Source organism: Neovison vison, chromosome 12 (genome assembly GCF_020171115.1).
Source record: "Neovison vison isolate M4711 chromosome 12, ASM_NN_V1, whole genome shotgun sequence".
Taxonomy (NCBI): Eukaryota; Metazoa; Chordata; class Mammalia; order Carnivora; family Mustelidae; genus Neogale; species Neogale vison.
Genome location: NC_058102.1, coordinates 64,798,500 through 64,818,614, shown reverse-complemented (window position 1 = coordinate 64,818,614; position 20,115 = coordinate 64,798,500). Strand labels below are relative to the sequence as shown.

The 20,115-nt window shown below is 38.9% G+C and overlaps 1 protein-coding gene across 2 annotated transcripts in view; it reads right to left on the bottom strand.

Moving 5' to 3' along the window:
• Positions 1–842: 842 nt before the first annotated feature.
• The window catches only part of IPO8 (importin 8), a 94,837-nt gene continuing 75,564 nt past the window's right edge, over positions 843–20,115 (bottom strand). For both annotated transcript variants that reach the window (XM_044229022.1, XM_044229023.1), the window contains 5 exons: positions 15,462–15,682; positions 13,799–14,004; positions 10,827–11,030; positions 10,110–10,226; positions 843–2,802 (listed from right to left, as the gene is read on the bottom strand). In XM_044229022.1, coding sequence (XP_044084957.1) covers positions 2,705–2,802; positions 10,110–10,226; positions 10,827–11,030; positions 13,799–14,004; positions 15,462–15,682 — 846 coding nt within the window. In that variant the 3' untranslated portion in view covers positions 843–2,704. The remainder of the gene's footprint in view (positions 2,803–10,109; positions 10,227–10,826; positions 11,031–13,798; positions 14,005–15,461; positions 15,683–20,115) is intronic.

Genomic DNA, 20,115 nt, shown 5'->3' with positions numbered 1-20,115 from the left:
TTCACACCCTGGGTGTTTGTTAAACTGCTGCTTCTATGCTACATCCCAGTGGGGTTGTTTGCTATGCTCTTTATGGTGGGGACTCAGTTTCCTCTTGCCCTCTTGCACTCCATGCAGAGCCTGCTGATTTTTAAAGTTCCCAATGTTGAGCCCCCATTGACTGTAAAAACTTACAAAGTCCCTCTAATTTTCAAAGGCAAATGTTATGGGGATTAATCTTTCTATTGCGGGTCCCCCATGCCTGGCGTGCCTGGCATGGGGTCTGATAGTCTCCTCTATCCAAGCTTGAGGTGCCCCTCCCATGATCAGTTTTGAAGGGCAGTTTGGTTTCCAACTGCATCCTACTCTCTTTGAAGTGGCCTCTTCTCTACATTTAGCAGTGGAGAGTCTGTTCTGCCAGTCTTTGAGTTGTTTTCTCAGTTAATCATACTGATGTAGGTTTTATCTAGGAGTAGCTGGGGGTGTAGGTGAGCTAAGGATCTTTCTACTCTGCCATCTACCTGGAAGTCCCCATTCCACTCAAGTTAGGCTGTCATCAGATTAGGAGAAGGCAATCAGAAAAGAGCTCTATTTCCAGCACCTTTTTTATTTTCCTTCAAGGTCCTGATGTGGCTTTAACAACCTTTGCTTTTTCAGAGCACCTATCTTTCCCATCGGGACACCATGACTTATGAGATAGGCTTTAGCTTCCAACCACTCTCCACTCTAACTTCTCCTGAGGAACCCTTCTTACCCTCCCAGCTACCTCCTCCCCAAATCAAGAAAACATACTGATGGATTTTTATCATCTGCTTAAAGTACCTCCATACTCGAGAAAACATTTTACACAGAGGGGTTCAGAATCCTGGGAATCAGTCCGTGTTTTATTTTACAGTACATTCATATAAGTTCCTGCATTTCCAAGTTACCCAGATCACATTCAGGTTAGCACTGCTGGTAACAAAATTATACAACTACCCTGGCTTCAAAAACAAGATAGGATGATACACATTAACATCTCTTTCCCTTTAATACTGCAGAAGACAATACCTCACAAAAATAAAATCACATGCCTTTTACAATCCAGTGTGAAGGCATATTATTTATGTTAAAATAAATCATTTTGGACATGGGGAGAATAAGAAGAGTTTCAAAGCTTAAGATATCTAAGAGGTTCCCCAGTGCCACCTTTCACTTCTGCCAGCTGGCACATTCAATAGGAAAGCAAGGGATATTGAACTCTGAAACTCATGGCTTCTTAGGCTACTTATGTAAAAACTACTTAAATAACCTAAACTTCTAAAGAGAGTTAATATTAACAAGGGATGGTAATACAGGAAGCACCTGGGGAAAATTCCTCCAGTCACTGAGGGGAAATATATGCTGCAGACATTTCACAAAAATGGAAAACTGTTATCACATCCGGTAATACATTAGGTTTTGGAAATACACTTTCACCTTACTGTATGAAAACACTGTGATCCATGTTTTAGTGTTGAATTTGTTCAGAAAAACAGCTGGAACCTCCATCTGCAATATTTCTTAGAGGCATCAATCATTACCATCTAAGAGGACAGCTGAACAACACCCCAACCCGTGAAAAATATAACAAGCTGAACTTAGCTATAATAAAGGCTAGAATGAATAAGGTAGGAGAAAATTTAGATGTGTGAAAAGTAGAAGTTAAAATCATTTGGGTCTTTATCACAGATAAAAAATTTTGTTAGAAAATGTTTTGGACCCAGGTCCAACATAGCAGGAATGATACGTTGTTGAAAATGCAAGCCCCCATCCAGAAAGACCACGTGCTTATGTAACACCCTTCTTGTAAGAGTTCCATGTGCTTTAGTAAAATAAACAATTCATTACATAATTAAGTACATGATTCAGAATATACTCGGACTTACTGTTAATTCCAGTGACTAAAGAGTTCCCGTCACTTGCTGCCAAGAAACTTTTGAGTTCTGAACTCGCCATGTTATAAATGAAATTTATATCCATATTTGCTGACTCCAAAAGAAATACCACCTCTTTCAGGGCTCAAGAATGGGATGGAAGAGGGAATAAGACACTTATTAGGAAAGCCACAAAACATGTGATGAAAAACCAGAGCCAGTGCATATTTTACAACCCCTGAAGAGAGCCCCCAGCAGCAGGGTAAGCAAGGGGAGCAGTGATGTTTTTGAAACCAGAGTGACTTGTCGCTAACTGCCTAACAGTAAATTCACATAGTAAAATGCAGAGTAAGTCAACATAGAGCCAAGGTTTACATTATATCTAGAAATATGTTTTATGCTTTAAAAAAAATTGCAATGCACCCCAAAAAAATTTTTCAGATAATTCATGTACAACAGAAGGCACTGTTATCCGCATAAATCCATTGATTCTGCATGGCAAAAACCTGAGACGTGCAATTCAATTCAATCCTCAAAAACCACCTTGGTCGTTCATCCTTTGGAGAATATGATTTGTCCTTTTTCAGTCCACTGATTTTGTTTTCCTTGAATTTCATACATTACAGTAGCTGCTTAGAATATGTATTTCGGGGTGGGGAGAAAGGTCAAAGGGAAGAGGGAGAGGATGAAACTGCAGCCTGATGCCAGAGTTAACTGGCACAGCAGGAGGGTGCTGAAGAGCAGCCCACTCTTTTCCTCCCCTTGACCTTCACATTCCCCCGGTTAAGTAAAATGTAGTGATGACATTTGGTAGGCTGCTGTTCCTTCTTTCAGTTGTTGCTGGGCACAGTCCCAAAGTTAAATGCCGAGAGGACTCCTTTGTTTTCAAAGGTGAAGCCTCCCTGTTGTTCAATCTTCTTCTTTGCCTCTAGTGTTTGCCAAGAGAAAAAGGGAGGAAAAGAACAAGAGTATTTAAGGTGACGAAGTTGGAAATAACCTCAAAGGAGCTAGATTTCTTTATACTTAACACTGTGAAGGAATGTGACTCATATTAGCTGTTCTGCCCAACTGAGCAACAGCCTTTTTTTGTTTTCATTCTAGTGTAGTTCACAACATACAGTGTTAATTTCAGATGTACAATATAGTGATGCAACACTTCCATATATTACTCTGTGCTCACCAAGATGAGTGACTCTTAAACCCTTTCACCTATTTCCCCTGAGCCCCTACCCACCTCCTCTCTAGTAACTAAACATCTGTTTGTTCTCTCTAGTTAAGTCAGTTTTTTGGTCTCTCTTGTTTTCCCTTTTAAATTCCACACAGGAGTGAAATCATATGATATTTGTCCTTATCTGACTGGGTTATTTTGCTTAGCCTTATACTCCCTAGATCCATCCATACTGTTGTAAATGACAAGATTTCATTCTTATTTGTAGCTGAACAAGTGTGTGTGCACGCGTGTGCACACACACACACACACACACATCTTCTTTATACATTCTGGGCTGGTATACCGCAATAAACATGGGGGTACATATATCTTCAAATTAGTGTTTTTGTATTCTTTGGGTAAATGCCCAGTAGTGCCACTACTGGATCACATGGTAGTTCTATTTGTGACTTTTTGAGGAACCTCCATACTGTTTCACACAGTGGTCGCACCAAACTGCATTTCCATCAGCAGTGTACGAGGGTTCCTTTTTCTCCACATCCTCACCAACACTTGTTTCTTGTGTTTTCACCAGTCTGACAGGTGTGAGGTGATAGTTCACTGTGGTTTTTTATTTGCATTTCGCTGGTGATGAATGATGCTAAGCATATTTTCATGTGTCTGTTGGCCAACTGTATGTCTTTGGACAAATATCTATTCATGTTTTCTGCCCATTTTTTAATTGGATTGCTTTTTGGGTGTTGAGTTGTGTATGTTCTTTATATATTTTGGATACTAACCCCTTATTGGACTGTCATTTGCAAATCTCTTCTCCCATTCCATAGGTTGTCTTTTAGTTTTGATGGTTGTTTCCTTTACTGTGCAGAAGCTTTTCACTCCGATGTAGTCCCAACAGTTTATTTTGTTTTTGTTTCCCTTACCTCAGGAGACCTGTCTAGAAGATGTTTTGGCCAATGTCAGAGAAATTACTGCCTGTGCTCTCTTCTAGCAGTTTATGATTCCAGATCTCACATTTATGTCCTTAATCCATTTTGAGTTTATTTTTGTGTATAATGTAAGAAAGTGGTCTTGTTTTCCCAGAAGAGACTCTTTTCCATTGCATAGTCTTGCATTCTTTATCGTATATTAATTGCCATATGATCATGGATTTATTTCTGGGCTCTCTATTCTATTCTAGTGATCTATGTGTCTATTTCTGTGCCAGTACCCATACTGTTTTCATTACTACAGCTCTGTAGTGTATCTTGAAATCTAGAGTTGTGATACCTCTAGTTTTGTTTTTCTTTTTCAAGCCTGCTTTGACTACTTGGAGGCTTTTGTGGTTCCATACAAATCTTAAGATTGTTTGTCCTAGTTCTGTGAAAAATGCTGATGGTATTTCCATAGGGATTGCATTAAATCTGTAGCTTGCTTTAGGCAGTATGGACATTTTAACAATAGTCATTCTTCCAACCCGTGAGCACTGAGTATCTTTCCATTTGGTTGTGTCATCTTCAATTTCTTTCATTAGTGTTCTATACTTTTCAAAGTACAGGTCTTTTACTTCCTTGGTTAAGTTTATTCCTAGGAATTTAATTCAATGGCAAATGGGATTGTTTTCTTAATTCCTTTTGCTGCTACTTCATTACTGGTGTGTATAAATGCAGCGGTTTTCTCTATGTAGCTTTTGTATTCTGTGACCTTACTGAATTCACTTATCAGTTCCAGTAGGTTTTTGATGGAGTCTTGAGTTTGCCATATATACAGTCTCATGCCATCTGCAAATAGTGAAAGTTTTACTTCCTCCTCACCAATTTTTTCGTTTTCTTTTATTCCTTTTTCTTACATGATTAATATGGTTAGGACTTCCAGTACTATGCTGAATAACTGGTGAAAATGGACATTCTTGTCTTGTTCCTGACCTTATGAGAAAAGCTCCCAGTTTTTCATCATTGAGTAGGATGTTAACTGTGGGTTTTTCATATATAGTCTTTATTATGTTGAGCTCTGTTCCATCTCCAACAACTTTGTTGTCAGTTATTATCATGAATGGATATTGTACTTTGTCAAATGCTTTTTCTGCATCTATTAAAATGATCATATGGTTTTTATCTTTCTCTTACTGATGTAATATAAGACACTGATTTGTGAATACTGAACCACTCTTGCATCCTGGGAATAAATCCCACTTGATTGTGGTAAATGGTTTTTTTTAACGTATTGTTGGATTTATTGTGCTAATACTTTGTTGATGATTTCTGCATCTATGTTCATCATAGATATTGGCCTTAAATTTCTTTTTTGTGGTATCTTTATTTCATTTTGATATCAGAGTAATGTTGGCCTCACAGAATAAATTGGAAGTTTTCTTTCCTCTTCAATTTTTTTGGAAAAGTTTAAGAACAGATACTAAGTCTTTAAATGTTTGGTTAAAATTCACCTGTGAAGCCATCTGGTCCTGAACTGCTGTTTGTTGGGAGTCTTTATTACTGATTGAATTTCATTGTTGATAATTAGTTTGTTCAAACATTCTATTTCTTGCTGGTTCAGTTTTGGGAGATTATATGTTTCTAGAAATTTATCCATTTCTTCTAGGTTATCCAATTTGTTGGCATATAATTTTTTGCACCATTCTCTTACAATCCTTTGTGTTTCTGTGGTTTAGGTTGTTATTTCTCCTTCTCCATTTATGATTTTGTTTGAGTCCCCTCTCTCGCTTACTCTGAATCTGGCTAAGGGTTTATCAATTTTGTTGATCTTTTCAGAAAACCAGCTCCTGACCTCATTGATCTGTTCTAAATTTTAGTTTCTGCTCTAATTATTATTTCCTTCATTCTGCTGGTGTGGGGATTTGTTTGTTCTTCTTCTTCTTGCTCCGTCAGTTATACGTTAAGTTTTTTAAGATTCTTCTTGATTCTTGAGGTAGGCCTCTATGAACTTCCTTTGTAGAATGGCTTTTATTGCTCCCAACAATCTTGGACCATTGTGTTTCCATTTTCATTTGTTTACATGTATCTTTTTTTATTTCTTCTTTGGGTCAACCAAGAAATCATTCATTGTTTACTAGCATGTTATTTAATCTCCAAGTATATGTGTCCTTTCTAGGTTTTTTCTTGTGGATGATTTCTACTTTCATAGTGTGTTCAAAAAAGATGCGTGGTATGACTTCTTTTTGAATTTGTTGAGACTTGCATTGTGACCTAACATGGGATGTATTATGAAGAATATTCCATGTGTACACTGCTATTTTAGGATGGAATGTTCTGAATATATCTGTTAGAGCCATCTGACCCAATGTGTCCTTTAAATTAGCCACTGTTTCTTCTTGATTTTCTTTTGATCTATCCATTGATGTAAGTGGAGTGTTAAAGTCCCCTATTCTAGTATTCCTATCTATTACTTTATTTGTTCAATAACAGCTGCTTTATATATTTGGGAGCTCCCATGGCGGGTACATAAATATTTAAAATTGTTATATCATCTGGTTGGATTGTTCTCTTTATGATTATGTAGCATCCTTCTTTCTCTATTTTAACAGTGTTTAAGGTCTAAGTATGGCTACCCTGGCTTTCTTTTCACTTCCATTTTCATGGTAATTGTTTTTCCATTCCTTTACTTTCAGTCTCCATATGTTGTGAAACACCGCATATATATGGGTCTTTTTTTTTTTTTTTTTATCCATTCCATCACCCTCTTTTGATTAGAGAATTTGGTCCATGTGCAGTCATAACACTTACTTATAGGTATGTATTTACTACCATTTTGTTACTTGGTTTTGGTTGTTTCTGAAGTTCTTCTCCATTCCTTTCTTCCCTTGCTCTCCTGCCCCCATAAGTTTGCTTTCTTTAGTGATATACTTAGATTCCTTTGTCTTTATTTTTTGTGTATCTGTTACTTTTTGTGTATCTGTTACTGGTTTTTGATTTGTGGTTATCATTAGGTTTGTATACCACATCTTCTGTGTATAGTAGTCTTTATTACATTGATGGTCACCTAAGTTTGAACTTTCTTTACACCTGTCACTCCCCCCACTCCCATATTTTAGGTATATGGTGTCATACTTCATTTCTTTTTACTTTGTGAATCCCTTGACTGGTTTTTACAGATATACTTATTTTCACTTCCTTTGTGCTCCTACTTTTCTTATTCATAGTTTTTGTTTTCCACTAACATTTCTTATAGTGCTGGTTTAGTGGTCATGAATTCTTTTAACTTCTGTTTGTCTGGAAAGCACTGTATCTCTCCTTCTATTCAGAATAATAGCCTTACCAGATAGAGTATTTTTGGTTGCAGATACTTTCCTTCAGGCATTTTGAATATATCTTACCACTCCCATCTGGCCTGCAAAGTTTCTGCTGAAAAATCCACTGACAGCCTTGTACATAACTTTCTTTTCTCTTTCTGATTTTAAAATTCTTTATCACCACTTTGTGTCATTTAAATTACTCTCTTGGAAGGGACCTTCTTTGGTTGATTTTTTGGTCGGGGGGAATGTCTATACGTCCTGAATCTGGATTTCTATTTCCTTCTTCAGATTAAGGTACTTCTCAGCTATTATTTCTTCAAATAAATTTTCTGCCCTCTTTCTCTCCTTTTCCCGGGATCCCTGTAAGCAAATGTTGTAATGCCTAATGGGGACACTGAGTTCCCTAAGTCTATTTTCATTCTGCATAATTTATTTTCCCCTCACCTGCTCAGCTTGATTATTTTCCATTACTCTGTCCTCCACGTTGCTAATCCATTTTGCTTCCCCTAGTCTGCTATTTATGCCATTTAGTGTATTTTTAATTTCAATTATTATTCTTTTCTCTGATTGGTTCTTTTCCAATGTTTTCTCTTTGGTAAAGAGCTCACTGAAATCCTCCATTGTTTTCTTAAGTCCAGTAAGTATCTTTATGACAATTATTTTAAATTCCCTATCAGGCATATTATTTATCTGTTTTGCTTAGGTGTCTTGCTATTGTTTTGTCCTGTTCTTTTATTTGAGACATTTCTTCTCCTCATTTTGTCTGACTGTCTGTTTTTATTTCTGTTATGAAATTCAGCTACATATCTTGTCTTGAAAGTAATGGGTGGAGCAAGTAGTTTTAACAAGGTGGCGCTGGCCCTCTGCCACAGGAGATGTACCTCCGTCTCTGAGACCGGGCCAATCCACAAGGCAAGCATAGGCAGGGTGCACAGTTTTAACAAGACTGGACACCGCTACTGGGACTGAGACCCCCACAATGTGCACAGTGGAAACAGTGGTGGCAAGGTTTGCCTTAGTCTTTGGGGGACTAAAGACAGCACCAGGACTGAGGCAGGCCCAGCTGAAAAGGCTGGTGCATAGTGTAAGCAAGCTAGGTAGTGAAGGCAAGCTCCAGGCTGGCTCCAGCAGGTATCTTAGTGTTTATGCTGGGGCAGGGGGTTGGGAGAGTGAGGAAGGGAAATGGCACCTACCAGCAACTTTGTTCCTGGTGGAGTCTTTCAGTACTCTCTGTCCCTCAGGGACATACTCTAAGATTAGTAAAAAATTCTCCCTTCTGTATTTTCTGGCATTTTTCGAGGTACTGCCTCTATGTTGTATCTCTATAGGTTGTTTGTTGTGCTATAGGGGGTGGGCACCTAGTTTTCTATAGCCCTCAAGGCTCTCTTGGAACTGAACTTGCTTTTTAAAGTTCCAGGCTATCAATCACCCTGGTTATAAGAACTAACGAAATTCAGCCCCTCTGGTTTTCATCAGCCAGATGTTATGGGGATTCATCTTTCCATGCAGGCTTACAGTAGGATAATCTGTTTTTCTCCTCTCTCCATGCCCGCAAGTCCCTTCCACCAGTGGACAGACCCATCCATTTGGTTCCCCACTACATCTCCATCCTTCCTATCCTCTTTGATGTGGATTCTTCTCTACCTTTTGTTGTGAAGTTTGTTCTGCCAGTCTTTGAGTCATTCTCTGGGTTATATACCCTAATATGAGTGTTACCTAGTTGTATCTGTGAGATGAGGTGAGCTTACGGTCCTCCTACTCTGCCATCTTCCCCTGACACCTGAGCATTAACCTTTAACAGGGCTATGTGAGTAAGCAGTTATGTTTACTATCACAGAAAAACTGCTAAAAAAAGCTTTACCTCCCCTATCTCAACTTCTAGTAAAAATAAGCAAAATGAGGGCGCCTGGGTGGCTCAGTGGGTTAAGCCGCTGCCTTCAGCTCAGGTCATGATCTCAGGGTCCTGGGATCGAGTCCCGCATCGGGCTCTTTGCTCAGCAGGGAGCCTGCTTCCCTCTCTCTCTGCCTGCCTCTCCATCTACTTGTGATTTCTCTCTGTCAAATAAATAAATAAAATCTTTAAAAAAATAAAAAATAAGCAAAATGAAAATAAGTCTCAGAGCTATGTCTTAATAGTTCCATAGTCTACTGCTAGAAGTGTGCCCAGAATTCTCCTATTAGGGGGACTGACATAGACTATGCAGGGCTGAAAATTCAAATCCATGCTGAAGAACTTAGGCCCTAAATCCCAGGTACCTGTTCCATGACGTTTTCCACTAAAATATTTTTGTAATTATAAAATCTTTTCCATTGGTTTTCTAGGAGTAAGTAACCACAATATGTCTGCATAAAATAATTTCTCCAGGTCAAAAAACTGAAAATCAACAAGAATCATGTAAAGCCCAGCAAAAAGAAATGAAGAGTGCTTCATTTCCAGGAAGACAAGCCCTTTGCAAGAACTCATGAAGTACCTTCGGTCTATTTGGGGGTAAGATGTTTAGATGGGTCGTCCAACTGATTAACTCTCCCTCGGCAAGACTCATCCCCACCTTTTTACATCTTGGGCTCTACAATACAGCGTAAGTACTCCTGAATAACCACCACTGAAAGACACGTATTAATGCACAGGATTTTGCAGATCTAAGATACCACAAGTGATTAAAAGCAACATTTTAAAAAAAATCATACAATAATAATTCGTTATTATCCCTAAAGGTTGGCCTCTAACAATTTTTAAAACAGTCTTCAGGTGCCACAAGATTCATTAATAAGGCTGACTCAGTGCCTCACACATGCACGCTCACACATGCACTCCAATCTGGAAATCTGGAGAGCTGACCTGCTACTGTCTTCCGGTGCTCTGCCAGGGTATACACCTCCTGCAGCGCCCTCCTCTGGTCCTCACTGAGTGGTGCCATGAGCAGCTGGTACCAGGCAGCATCCCGATTCTGCACAGCTGTTGCATTGTAGAAGAAAAAGATGAGAGTCTAGTGACAATGATCATTTCAGAGAAAAGCGACATGATAATAAAAGTATGATGAGATGACTACAGATAGTAAGAGAAAGAGTTCAACACCATAACAAACCCAAGGTGGTAAAACTTATTCCACCAAAGGATTATTCCTGAGTAACCACTCTGTATCCAACCATGTGCGGACTATCAGAGGATGGTTAAGACTTGCCAATCTCTGCTTTGCCCAGTTCTCTCCTGCCTTCGCCCTCTCTTCCTCCTGAGGTTTTACTAACTATGATCCCTGAATTCCAGATCTTGACATACACCTCTACTCAGGTGCTGTCATTTTCCTCCAGATTCTCACAGTACCTGCAGCTTCAACGTCCGTCCCACACCAAGAACTCGAATTGGTGCTTTAGGCAAAACCATCCCCTGAGTCTCCCAGGTTTTTCCATGTGGACAACACACCACAAACTCAACACAACTGAATCCAAATTTAACATCTAAACCAATTTGGGGCAGATCCCAAAACAACTTCTAACCGAAGGAAATAAAGATCAACTTCAGAGAAAATATCTGAAGATTTAGCAAGTAAAGACCTACTTAGCAGAGCTTGTGTAAAAAATTGATATTCATCCACACTGTTGTCAAGGTCAAGTGGAGTGCTGAATCCTTCAAGGGCAGTTTCTTCCAATACTTCTTCATCCCAGTCATCATCATCCTCCTCCTCTTCTTCACCTCTTCCATTATTTGATTGCATTGCTTGAGCAGTTTCGTTTGTCTCCTCTTCATCACTTGAAATCTCCTCTGTGAATCCATTAATTATTGAAGAAATGAAAACACAAAAGGACAAAACATTCTGGATATGGAAAAACTACCACCTATTTATATATGAAATTCTAAAAATAAATCTTTACCGTAATTTGTTAAATTGAAAACGACTTTATCCTCATTCCTAAAAACAAGTGTCCCTAAATCCAAAGTCTTCTGGACATTACAACTGTTTTGCTAGGGCTGCCTCATACTCTTCACTACAGAAATACTATTAATCAGAGTCCCAAATTTTTTTGTCCCAAAAAAAAAACAATTGTACAGTCAGTGCACATGTTACGTGTTTTAAATAACAATGACCTCCCATTGAGAATCTGGTCTCTTAACAGTTACCTAAGTTGATTGTGAACTGCTTAGAAGTACTCAAATGAGATTGTTTCTGCTAATAGATACAGAAAACTATAGAAATAGAGAAAAATTAGCTACATGTAGATTGAAAAGTTGAAATCTGAATTGTGTATCATCATGGATTCTGCTTTATTTTCAATGCCAATCTGTTTTAAGCAGTTAGCCCAGTACTGTAACCAAAAGATAGGTTGATTTTGTTCTGCATTTACTAAGAGGGAAAAACCTAGAATAAACCCAAACTAGACAACATTATTCCAAAAATAGTTCTATAAAACATACCACACTGAATTAAACTGTGAAGTAGTTTTGGGGTAAGACAAGAAACCCTGGTTTTGATCATATATGCATACATTTTTGATCATATATATATATAACACGTGTGTGTGTGTATACATATATATATGACAAAGATATAATTACAAAGATAACAAGAAACACCTTTCCTAGTTAATCATTCTACACTTCAGTGGAAATACAACAGGAAAATCTGGGAAAGTACTACAGAACTTTTTCTCAAGCCATATTAGTTATAAACCAACAATTTACAAAATAAAGACTCGGAGAATATTGTAACATTCTGAAAAAAGTAATGCCATCACTGTTGGCCTATACTTAGCAAAAAGACAAAACCCTTCTACTAAAGAAGCATTACTATAAAAGTTTTACATGATATTCAGAAACAGAAATTAGAGGTACCTGGGAAGCTCAGTTGGTTAAGTGTCTGACTCTTGATTTTAGTTCAGGTCATGATCTCAGGGTCAAGAGATTGAGCCCCACATAAGGCTCCACGCTGCACATGGAGCCTGCTTAGGATTCTCTCTCTGCCTCTGCCCCTCCCCCCACAGCACACATGTGTGCATACTTTCTCTCTTTTAAATTTTATTTTGAGAGGAAGAAAAACATTAAATTCAATCAGAAGAAGTGTACTGTGTTAGGGGTTAGGGAAGGGTACCATTTCTTGTACATGAACAAACCAGAATGATGCCAATTAAATGTAAAATGTTTTAAATGCACACTTGCTGAAATCATAGAATTTTGCATCAAAAAGAGAGATGTAGGTTTTCCATGAAAGTTTTGATTTTTCTCATTTAAAGAAATGTCTGGGGGCGTCTGGGTGGCTCAGTGGGTTAAGTCTCTGCCTTCGGCTCAGGTCATGATCCCAGGGTCCTGGGATCGAGCCCTACATCGGGCTCTCCGCTCCGCGGGGAGCCTGCTTTCTCCTCTCTCTCCCTGCCTGCCTCTCTGCCTACTTGTGATCTCTGTCTCTCAAATAAATAAAATTAAAAAAAAAAAAAAAAGAAAAAAAGAGAAATGTCTGTTTTTAACTAGAAGAGGAAAAACTCCACTTGGAGTTGGATAATGTTACTTCCTGGGCCCAAGTAATTAGTTTTCTGCAGTATCATTAAATAAAGATCTAATATGCTTGACCCTAACAATCTTATTCTGACTATTAAGCAAATAACCTTCACTTGTGTATTTTACTCTAAATTTATTAATACATAAACTATAAGTCTCCCCTAAATAGTTTCTGATTAAGAACCTTAAAAAAGGGGCACCTGGGTGGTTCAGTGGGTTAAGCCTCTGCCTTCAGCTCAGGTCATGATCCCAGGGTCCTGGGATCAAGCCCTGCATGGGGCTCACTGCTCAGCAGGGAGCCTGCTTCCCCCTCTCTCTCTGCCTGCCACTCTGCCTACTTGTGATCTCTCTCTGTCAAATAAATAAAATCTTAAAAAAAAAAAAAAAGAATCTAAAAAAAAATGTGGGGCGCCTGGGTGGCTCAGTGGGTTAAGCCACTGCCTTCGGCTCAGGTCGTGATCTCGGGGTCCTGGGATAGAGCCCCGCATCGGGCTCTCTGCTCAGCGGGGAGCCTGCTTCCTCCTCTTTCTCTGCCTGCCTCTCTGCCTACTTGTGATCTCTCTCTGTCAAATAAATAAAATAAAATCTTAAAAAAAAAAAAAAATGTACCAGGCACTCTATTAATCTGCTATACTGACACTGCTGCTTTTAACTAAATGGTTCATTTAATAATTCATGCTGCTGACTTCATTGACATTGTTAGCACAAATAAAAAGAAATAACTGGTTGCTAACTTATCATCAAAACCATTTGATTCTGTTACAGATGTATTTGTATTTCCCAAGGTGTAACATTAAGTTCAATAATTATTTAAATGTCAAAAAATGAACTTATCTAATGCCTTAAACTTATGAGTAAGAAAAAATGAACTTATCTAAAGTTACGTGTCAGGATATGTAAATCCACCCCAAAATATTTTTTAAATGTGCAACAAGCCAAAGAATGTGACTCTGTTTAATGACTCCAAATAGACTAAAATTTAAAAATGCATGCTCAAATCAGTATCAATTCTAGCACTCATTGCAATTAGAAGACTTTACCGTTTTCTTCCATATCAGCCTTCTCCACTTTTGAGCGATCTTCGCGGTTTACCAGTTGTCTGGTAGCACAGACCTGCTTCAGACCAAGGAAAAGGAAAAGAATTGAGGGCACAATCTGTCCCACTACAGCATCTACTGCAGGAGGTCGATTTTGCAGTTCCAAAAGGATACTCAGTCCTATTATACACATCTTCCGGTCATGATGCCTACAAATTACAAAGAAATAAAATGTGTTCATGAGAAACAAGGACAGTTGAAATACTACAAGAAAAATGGCCAATGTAGTATCTTAGGATTCATTCAATAGAATTATACAGAGGTATCCCCCATTTTGTACCGTATGAAATATTACATAAATCATGTTTTGTAAAACCAATTATCATGAAAGAGCTAGAGAAGTCTGCAATTAATATGGTCAATCTTGCTATATCAATTTATGATTGATATGAATACTATATCTGGGCCTTGGCATACAAGTTCTATTAAAGCAAGAATACCTACATTTGACAGCAGGAAATTCCTAACCAACAGGGGAAAAAGGAAAAATTTAGACTCTGTCTTCTGCATTAGACTGGATACAAGGTATATAGTGCACATACACTGTACACTAACCCCGGGTGCCAAAAGCTATTCAGAAACTCAGCATATACTAAGGAAAACTTGACAGCTCCAACTAAATCCATTAAATGCTCTCTGCTTTGGGGCATCTAGGTGGCTCAAGGGGTTAAAGCCTCGCCTTTGGCTCAGGTCATGATCCCAGGGTCCTGGGATCGAGCCCCGTATCGGGCTCTCTGCTTGGCAGGGAGGCTGCTTCCACCTCTCTCTCTCTGCCTGCCTCTCTGCCTACTTGTGATCTCTGTCAATTAAATAAATAAAATCTTAAAAAAAAAAAGTTCTCTGCTTTAACATATAATAAGGAAAATTTGATTTTGAAGGAAAAAAGTCTGACCAGTATACATTATATACATTTTTGTTTCTTCTAAAATATTATATAGAAATATTCTTCTAAAATATTGTTTAAAAATATTAAGAATGTAAAGACTGCTATATTTGGTATAACACTGCCAGTAAGCCATTGTCAGGGCTGAAATTCTAGCATAACACAGTCACAAAGAGGTGTTCAGTCATTTGAGGAGGGCATGTACATACTACAAGACATCTCATTTTTTCTAAGTTCAGACACTAGCAAAGTACTTCACCTAAAGACACACTCTCCCACAGGAGTAGCACTTGGGCTACAATGAACAATCCTTTCTGACCTCGTGTTTGAGAATAAGCTCCCCTGAGATCTGCAGGGTTCAATGTCTTGTCACCAAACTGGCATTTCCCCTAGAAACCTAACCCCATTTAGAATGTTTTTGCCTATCGACACTTAATAGGGAACCAGATGAACACTTAATTCTTGTTGTCTCAAGAGACAATGATAGCACATAAGTCAAAAACCAGTAGGGACAAGCTATACCTAATTTTCAGAGACTGGATTCTTTCCACTAGATTATACTACTGAAACACATTCTTAATTCTCTAAAAATTAAATATTAGGTTAATACACTAAACATTAATCCTTAAAAAATGAAAATTATCTTTCTATATGCTATTATATACTTTTAAAAGTCAACGTTCCAGAAACAGAAATGTAGAATAAAATCTAAAAGACACATACCCAAGAAAACAATCTGTATCATTCATCCACTGATTTATAAACTGTACAGTTATAGGTCCAGGGTTGTGAGGCAACTGAATTTGTTCTAGAGTATGTAGCAGCAAATCAGGGTTGTAGTACAAGGCAGCAATTGCAACCTGAAGACACATGGTGCGGAGCTCACTAGTTTTAACTCCTCGGGTTAATCTCTCCAAAACGAGTTGAACAAAGAGTGGAATGCACTAGAGGAAAAAATGAAAAAGAGAGTCAACCATACACCTAGAAACTAGGTAGAGCGTGTCATCAATAAATAAGATACTCTTGGGGTGCCTGGGTGGCTCAGTGGGTTCAAGCCTCTGCCTTCTGCTCAGGTCATGATCCCAGGGTCCTGGGATCGAGCCCCACATTGGGCTCTCTGCTCCATGGGGAGCCTGCTTCCCCCGCCCCCCGATCTCTCTGCCTGCCTCTCTGCCTACCTGTGATCTCTGTTTGTCAAATAAATAAATAAAATCTTGAAAATAAATAAATAAGATACTCTTAATGATACTTAATGATACCTTTGCTTAAATTGTTTTTAGAGTTATTCAACAAATTTATATTCTCATAAAACCCAGATATTAAATGGCCAAAAAGAGGTCTGAGGGCAGCAGTGTGAGGAAGTCTCCTTCCTTTCTGAGTGCAGATTCCAGTTAGTTGAAGACTGTCTCTCAAGAGTCCCCAATCAAATGATGCCAATAATCTAAATGTAGACTCCACCATTTCCACATTTAAGGTAAAATGACTAGGATAGAATTTTTCTTTGTTAAATCAAATTGGATGGGACTGAAAATAAGATGTGACTGGAATTTCTCCTGAGAAAGAAAATTCCCAAGTCAGTCAGAGGATGTAATGAAGAGCATGGTAATCGCAGTTAATAATGTGGTATTGTGTATCTAGCAGTTGCTAAGTAGATATTAAAAGTTATCACAAGTAAAAAAAATTGTTACTATGTATGGTGCTGTATGTTAACTAGACTTACTGTGATCATTTCACAACATAAATATCAAATCATTGTTATACACCTGAATCTAACACGCTACCCATCAACATATCAATAAAAATAAAATTCCTGTTAGTATAAGACTAAAGCAAAAATGGTGGACTTCACACATGAAAATGAAGGCATCTGATCCAATTCTACCATGTTGATAAACTACCTTTACTTGAAGTATTTCCTAATAGTTATTTTCACTGAAAGGGATGGGCTGAAATGATTTGTGTAAAACAAAATTCTGAGGTCTTAATACAAGCTCATTTTAAAAACAAATGTTAAAAATCAAGGCTTCAGGGGAGAATTGAAGGACTAGGAAGAGCACAGAGGAGTCTGAGGGCAGTGTTACTGAAATGGTAGACACATGTCATTACACATCTGTCCAAATTCATAAAATGCACGACACCACGAATGAGCCCTAGAGTAAACTGCGGGCTCCGGGTGAAATATGCATTCTCAGTGCAGGCCCCTCTGCTGTGACCACTGTACCACCCAGTGCACATGTTGATAATAGAGGCCACTGTGCATGTGGAGCTGGGGGATATGGGAAATCTCTGTATGCTCAAGTCTGTGAACCTGTAACTGCTCTAAAAAATAGTCTATCAAAATAGAGTTTCGTCTAAGGGCTGCTGGAAGGAAGGTAGGTGAGGGGAGGGGTTAGTGGGTGATGGATATTAAGGAGAGCACACGATGTAATGAACACAGGGTATTACATGCAACTGATGAATCACTAAATTCTATCTCTGAAACTAGTAATATACTATATGGGAACTAACTTGAATTTAAACATTTTTGAAAGAAAAACTAAAGTTTTGTGTAGAATTTTGAGTTAAATTTGGTATGTTTTTGGAGTCAAAACTATAAATATATTAGGATCAGCAGAATACTAGCCTTCTTTAGGAGGATATATATAAAATTAAAACACACAACTACACATGGTAGTTTTTGGGTTTTGTTTTTCAAGATTTTGTTTGTCAGAGGAGAGAAGGCACAAGCAGGGGGAACAGCAGGCAGAGGGAGAAGCAGCCTCCCCACTGAGCCAGGAGCCTGACATGGGACTCGATTCCAGGATCCTGGGATCATGACCTAAGCCGAAGGCAGATGCCAAAGACTGAGCCACCCAGACACCCCAGGATTTTTTTAAACTACATATTAATAACTGTACTAACTATGGCAATATAGACACTTAACTGAGCCATCCAGGCACCTCTACACATGGTACTTTAAGATTTTATAAAGAGGGTTGGCTCAGTGGGTTAAAGCCTCTGCCTTTGGCTCGGGTCATGATCTCAAGGTCCTGGGATGGAGCCCGCATCGGGCTCTCTGCTCATTGGGGGGACCCCCCCTCTGTCTCTGCCTACCTCTCTACCTACTTGTGATCTCTCTGTCAAATAAATAAAATCTTTAAAAAAAAATTTTATAAAGAGATGACTAGTTTGATGTTTGATTAACCATACTGATGAGGCTCCTGGGTGGCTTAATCAGTTAAGTGTCTGCTTTCGGCTCAGGTCATGATCCCGGCTCCTATCTGCTTCTCCCTCTCTCTCTGCCCCTCCCTCTGCTTGTACCCGCGCTCTCTCTCTCAAATAAATAAAATCTTAAAAAAAAAAAATCCTACTGAATTCTTCTCTAATTCTGACGGAGAGCATTCAGGTAGCACAACACATATAGGATACAGGCTATATTAAAAAATATTACTATGGAAGAAAGGGGAACCCTATTGCATTATTAGTAGGAATGCAAATTGGTGCAGCCACTCTGGAAAACAATGTGGAGGGTCCTCAAAACGTTAAAAATAGAACTATCCTATGACCCAGTAATAGTACTACTGGGTATTTGCCCCAAAAGTACAAAATACACTAACTCAAAGAAATACATGCACCCCTATGTTTATTGCTGCATTATACACACTAGCCAAATTATAGAAAAAGTCCAAGTGTCCATCAATAGATGAGCCAGGAGCCAGGGGATAAAGAAGATATGGTGTAAAAAAAAAAAAAAAAAAGAAGATATGGTGTATGCAATAGAATATTATTTGGCTATAAAAAAGAATGAAATCTTGCCATTTGCAATGTGTATGGAGTTATAATATGCTAAGTGAAAAAAGTCAGAGAATGACATACCATATGATTTCACTCCTATGTGGGATTTAAGAAACAAAATAAGCAAAGGAGAAAAAGAGAGGCAAACTTTCTTGGTTCGCCAAGTGATGGGGCTGAAGGAGGGCACCTGCTGTGATGAGCACAGGGTGATGTGTGGAAATGCTGACTCACAAGACTGTACACCTGAAACTATTATTACACTGTATGTTAACCACACTGGAATTAAAATTAAAACTTAATAAAAAATTTTTTAATTATTACTACAAGTTCACTTTTGTGAATCAACAAAGCCACAAGAATATGTAAACTAAGCTTGAAAAGCTCTTCTTGAGATGTTTTAATAATAAAATTTCATTTTAACAAATATTTTCTATTACATGCAAAGCCATTAAAAATACAAAAAAAACCGGGCGGAGAAGTAGCAGGCTGAGACTACTTCAGCTAGCAGATCAGCTAGAGAGCTTATCTAAAGATTGCAAACACCTGCAAATCCATCGGCAGATGGAAGAGAAGAAGAACAGCAATTCTAGAAACAGAAAAACAACCACTTTCTGAAAGGTAGGACTGGCGGAGAAGTGAATCCAAAGCGACGGGAAGATAGACCCCGGGGGGAGGGGCCGGCTCCCGCCAAGCGGCGGAGCAACGGAGCACAAAATCAGGACTTTTAAAAGTCTGTTCCGCTGAGGGACATCGCTCCAGAGGCTAAACTGGGGCGAAGCCCACGCGGGGTCGGCGTGGCCTCAGGTCTCGCAGGGTCACAGAAGGACCGGGGGTGTCTGAGTGTTGCAGAGCTTCCGGATATTGGAACGGGAAAGCCGGCTACAGAGACAGAGCCGACAGTAAGCTCACAGCTTGGTGTTGCCTTGAACCGGTCGCAGGCTCGGTGAGCTCGGAGCGCGGCCGGAGGTTAGGCAGACGGGAGTTACTGGGAGCTGTTCACTGAGGGCGCACTGGGGAGCGGGGCCCCGGGCTCTCGGCTCCTCCGGGCCGGAGAGCAGGAGGCCGCCATTTGTATTCCCGTCCTCCGGAACTCTACAGACAGCGGACAGCGCTCAGGGAACAAAAGCTCGTGAAAGCAAAGCTGAGCAGATCACTCAGCCCGGCCCCTGGTAAGGGCGGTGCAATTCCGCCTGGGGATAAGACACTTGAGAATCACTACACCAGGCCCCTCCCCCAGAAGATCAACAAGAAATCCAGGCAAGACAATTCACCTACCAAGGAGTGCAGTTTCAATACCAAGGAGAGCAACAGAATTCCAGAGGAGGAGAAAACAAACCACGGAACTCATGGCTTTCTCCCTGTGATTTTTTAGTCTTGCAGTTAATTTAATTTTTTTTTCATTTTTTTTTCTCTTCTTCTGCTAAAATATTTTTTAACTTTTACCCTTTTCTTTTTTAACGGTTTTTAACTAGTTTATCTAATATATATATTTTTTTTCTTTTTTATGCTTTTCTTTATTCGTTTTCTTTTTTTAATTCTTTTTCTTTTTTTTTCTTTCTTTATTTTTGAACCTCTTTTTATCACCAAATCAGAAGAAATCCCA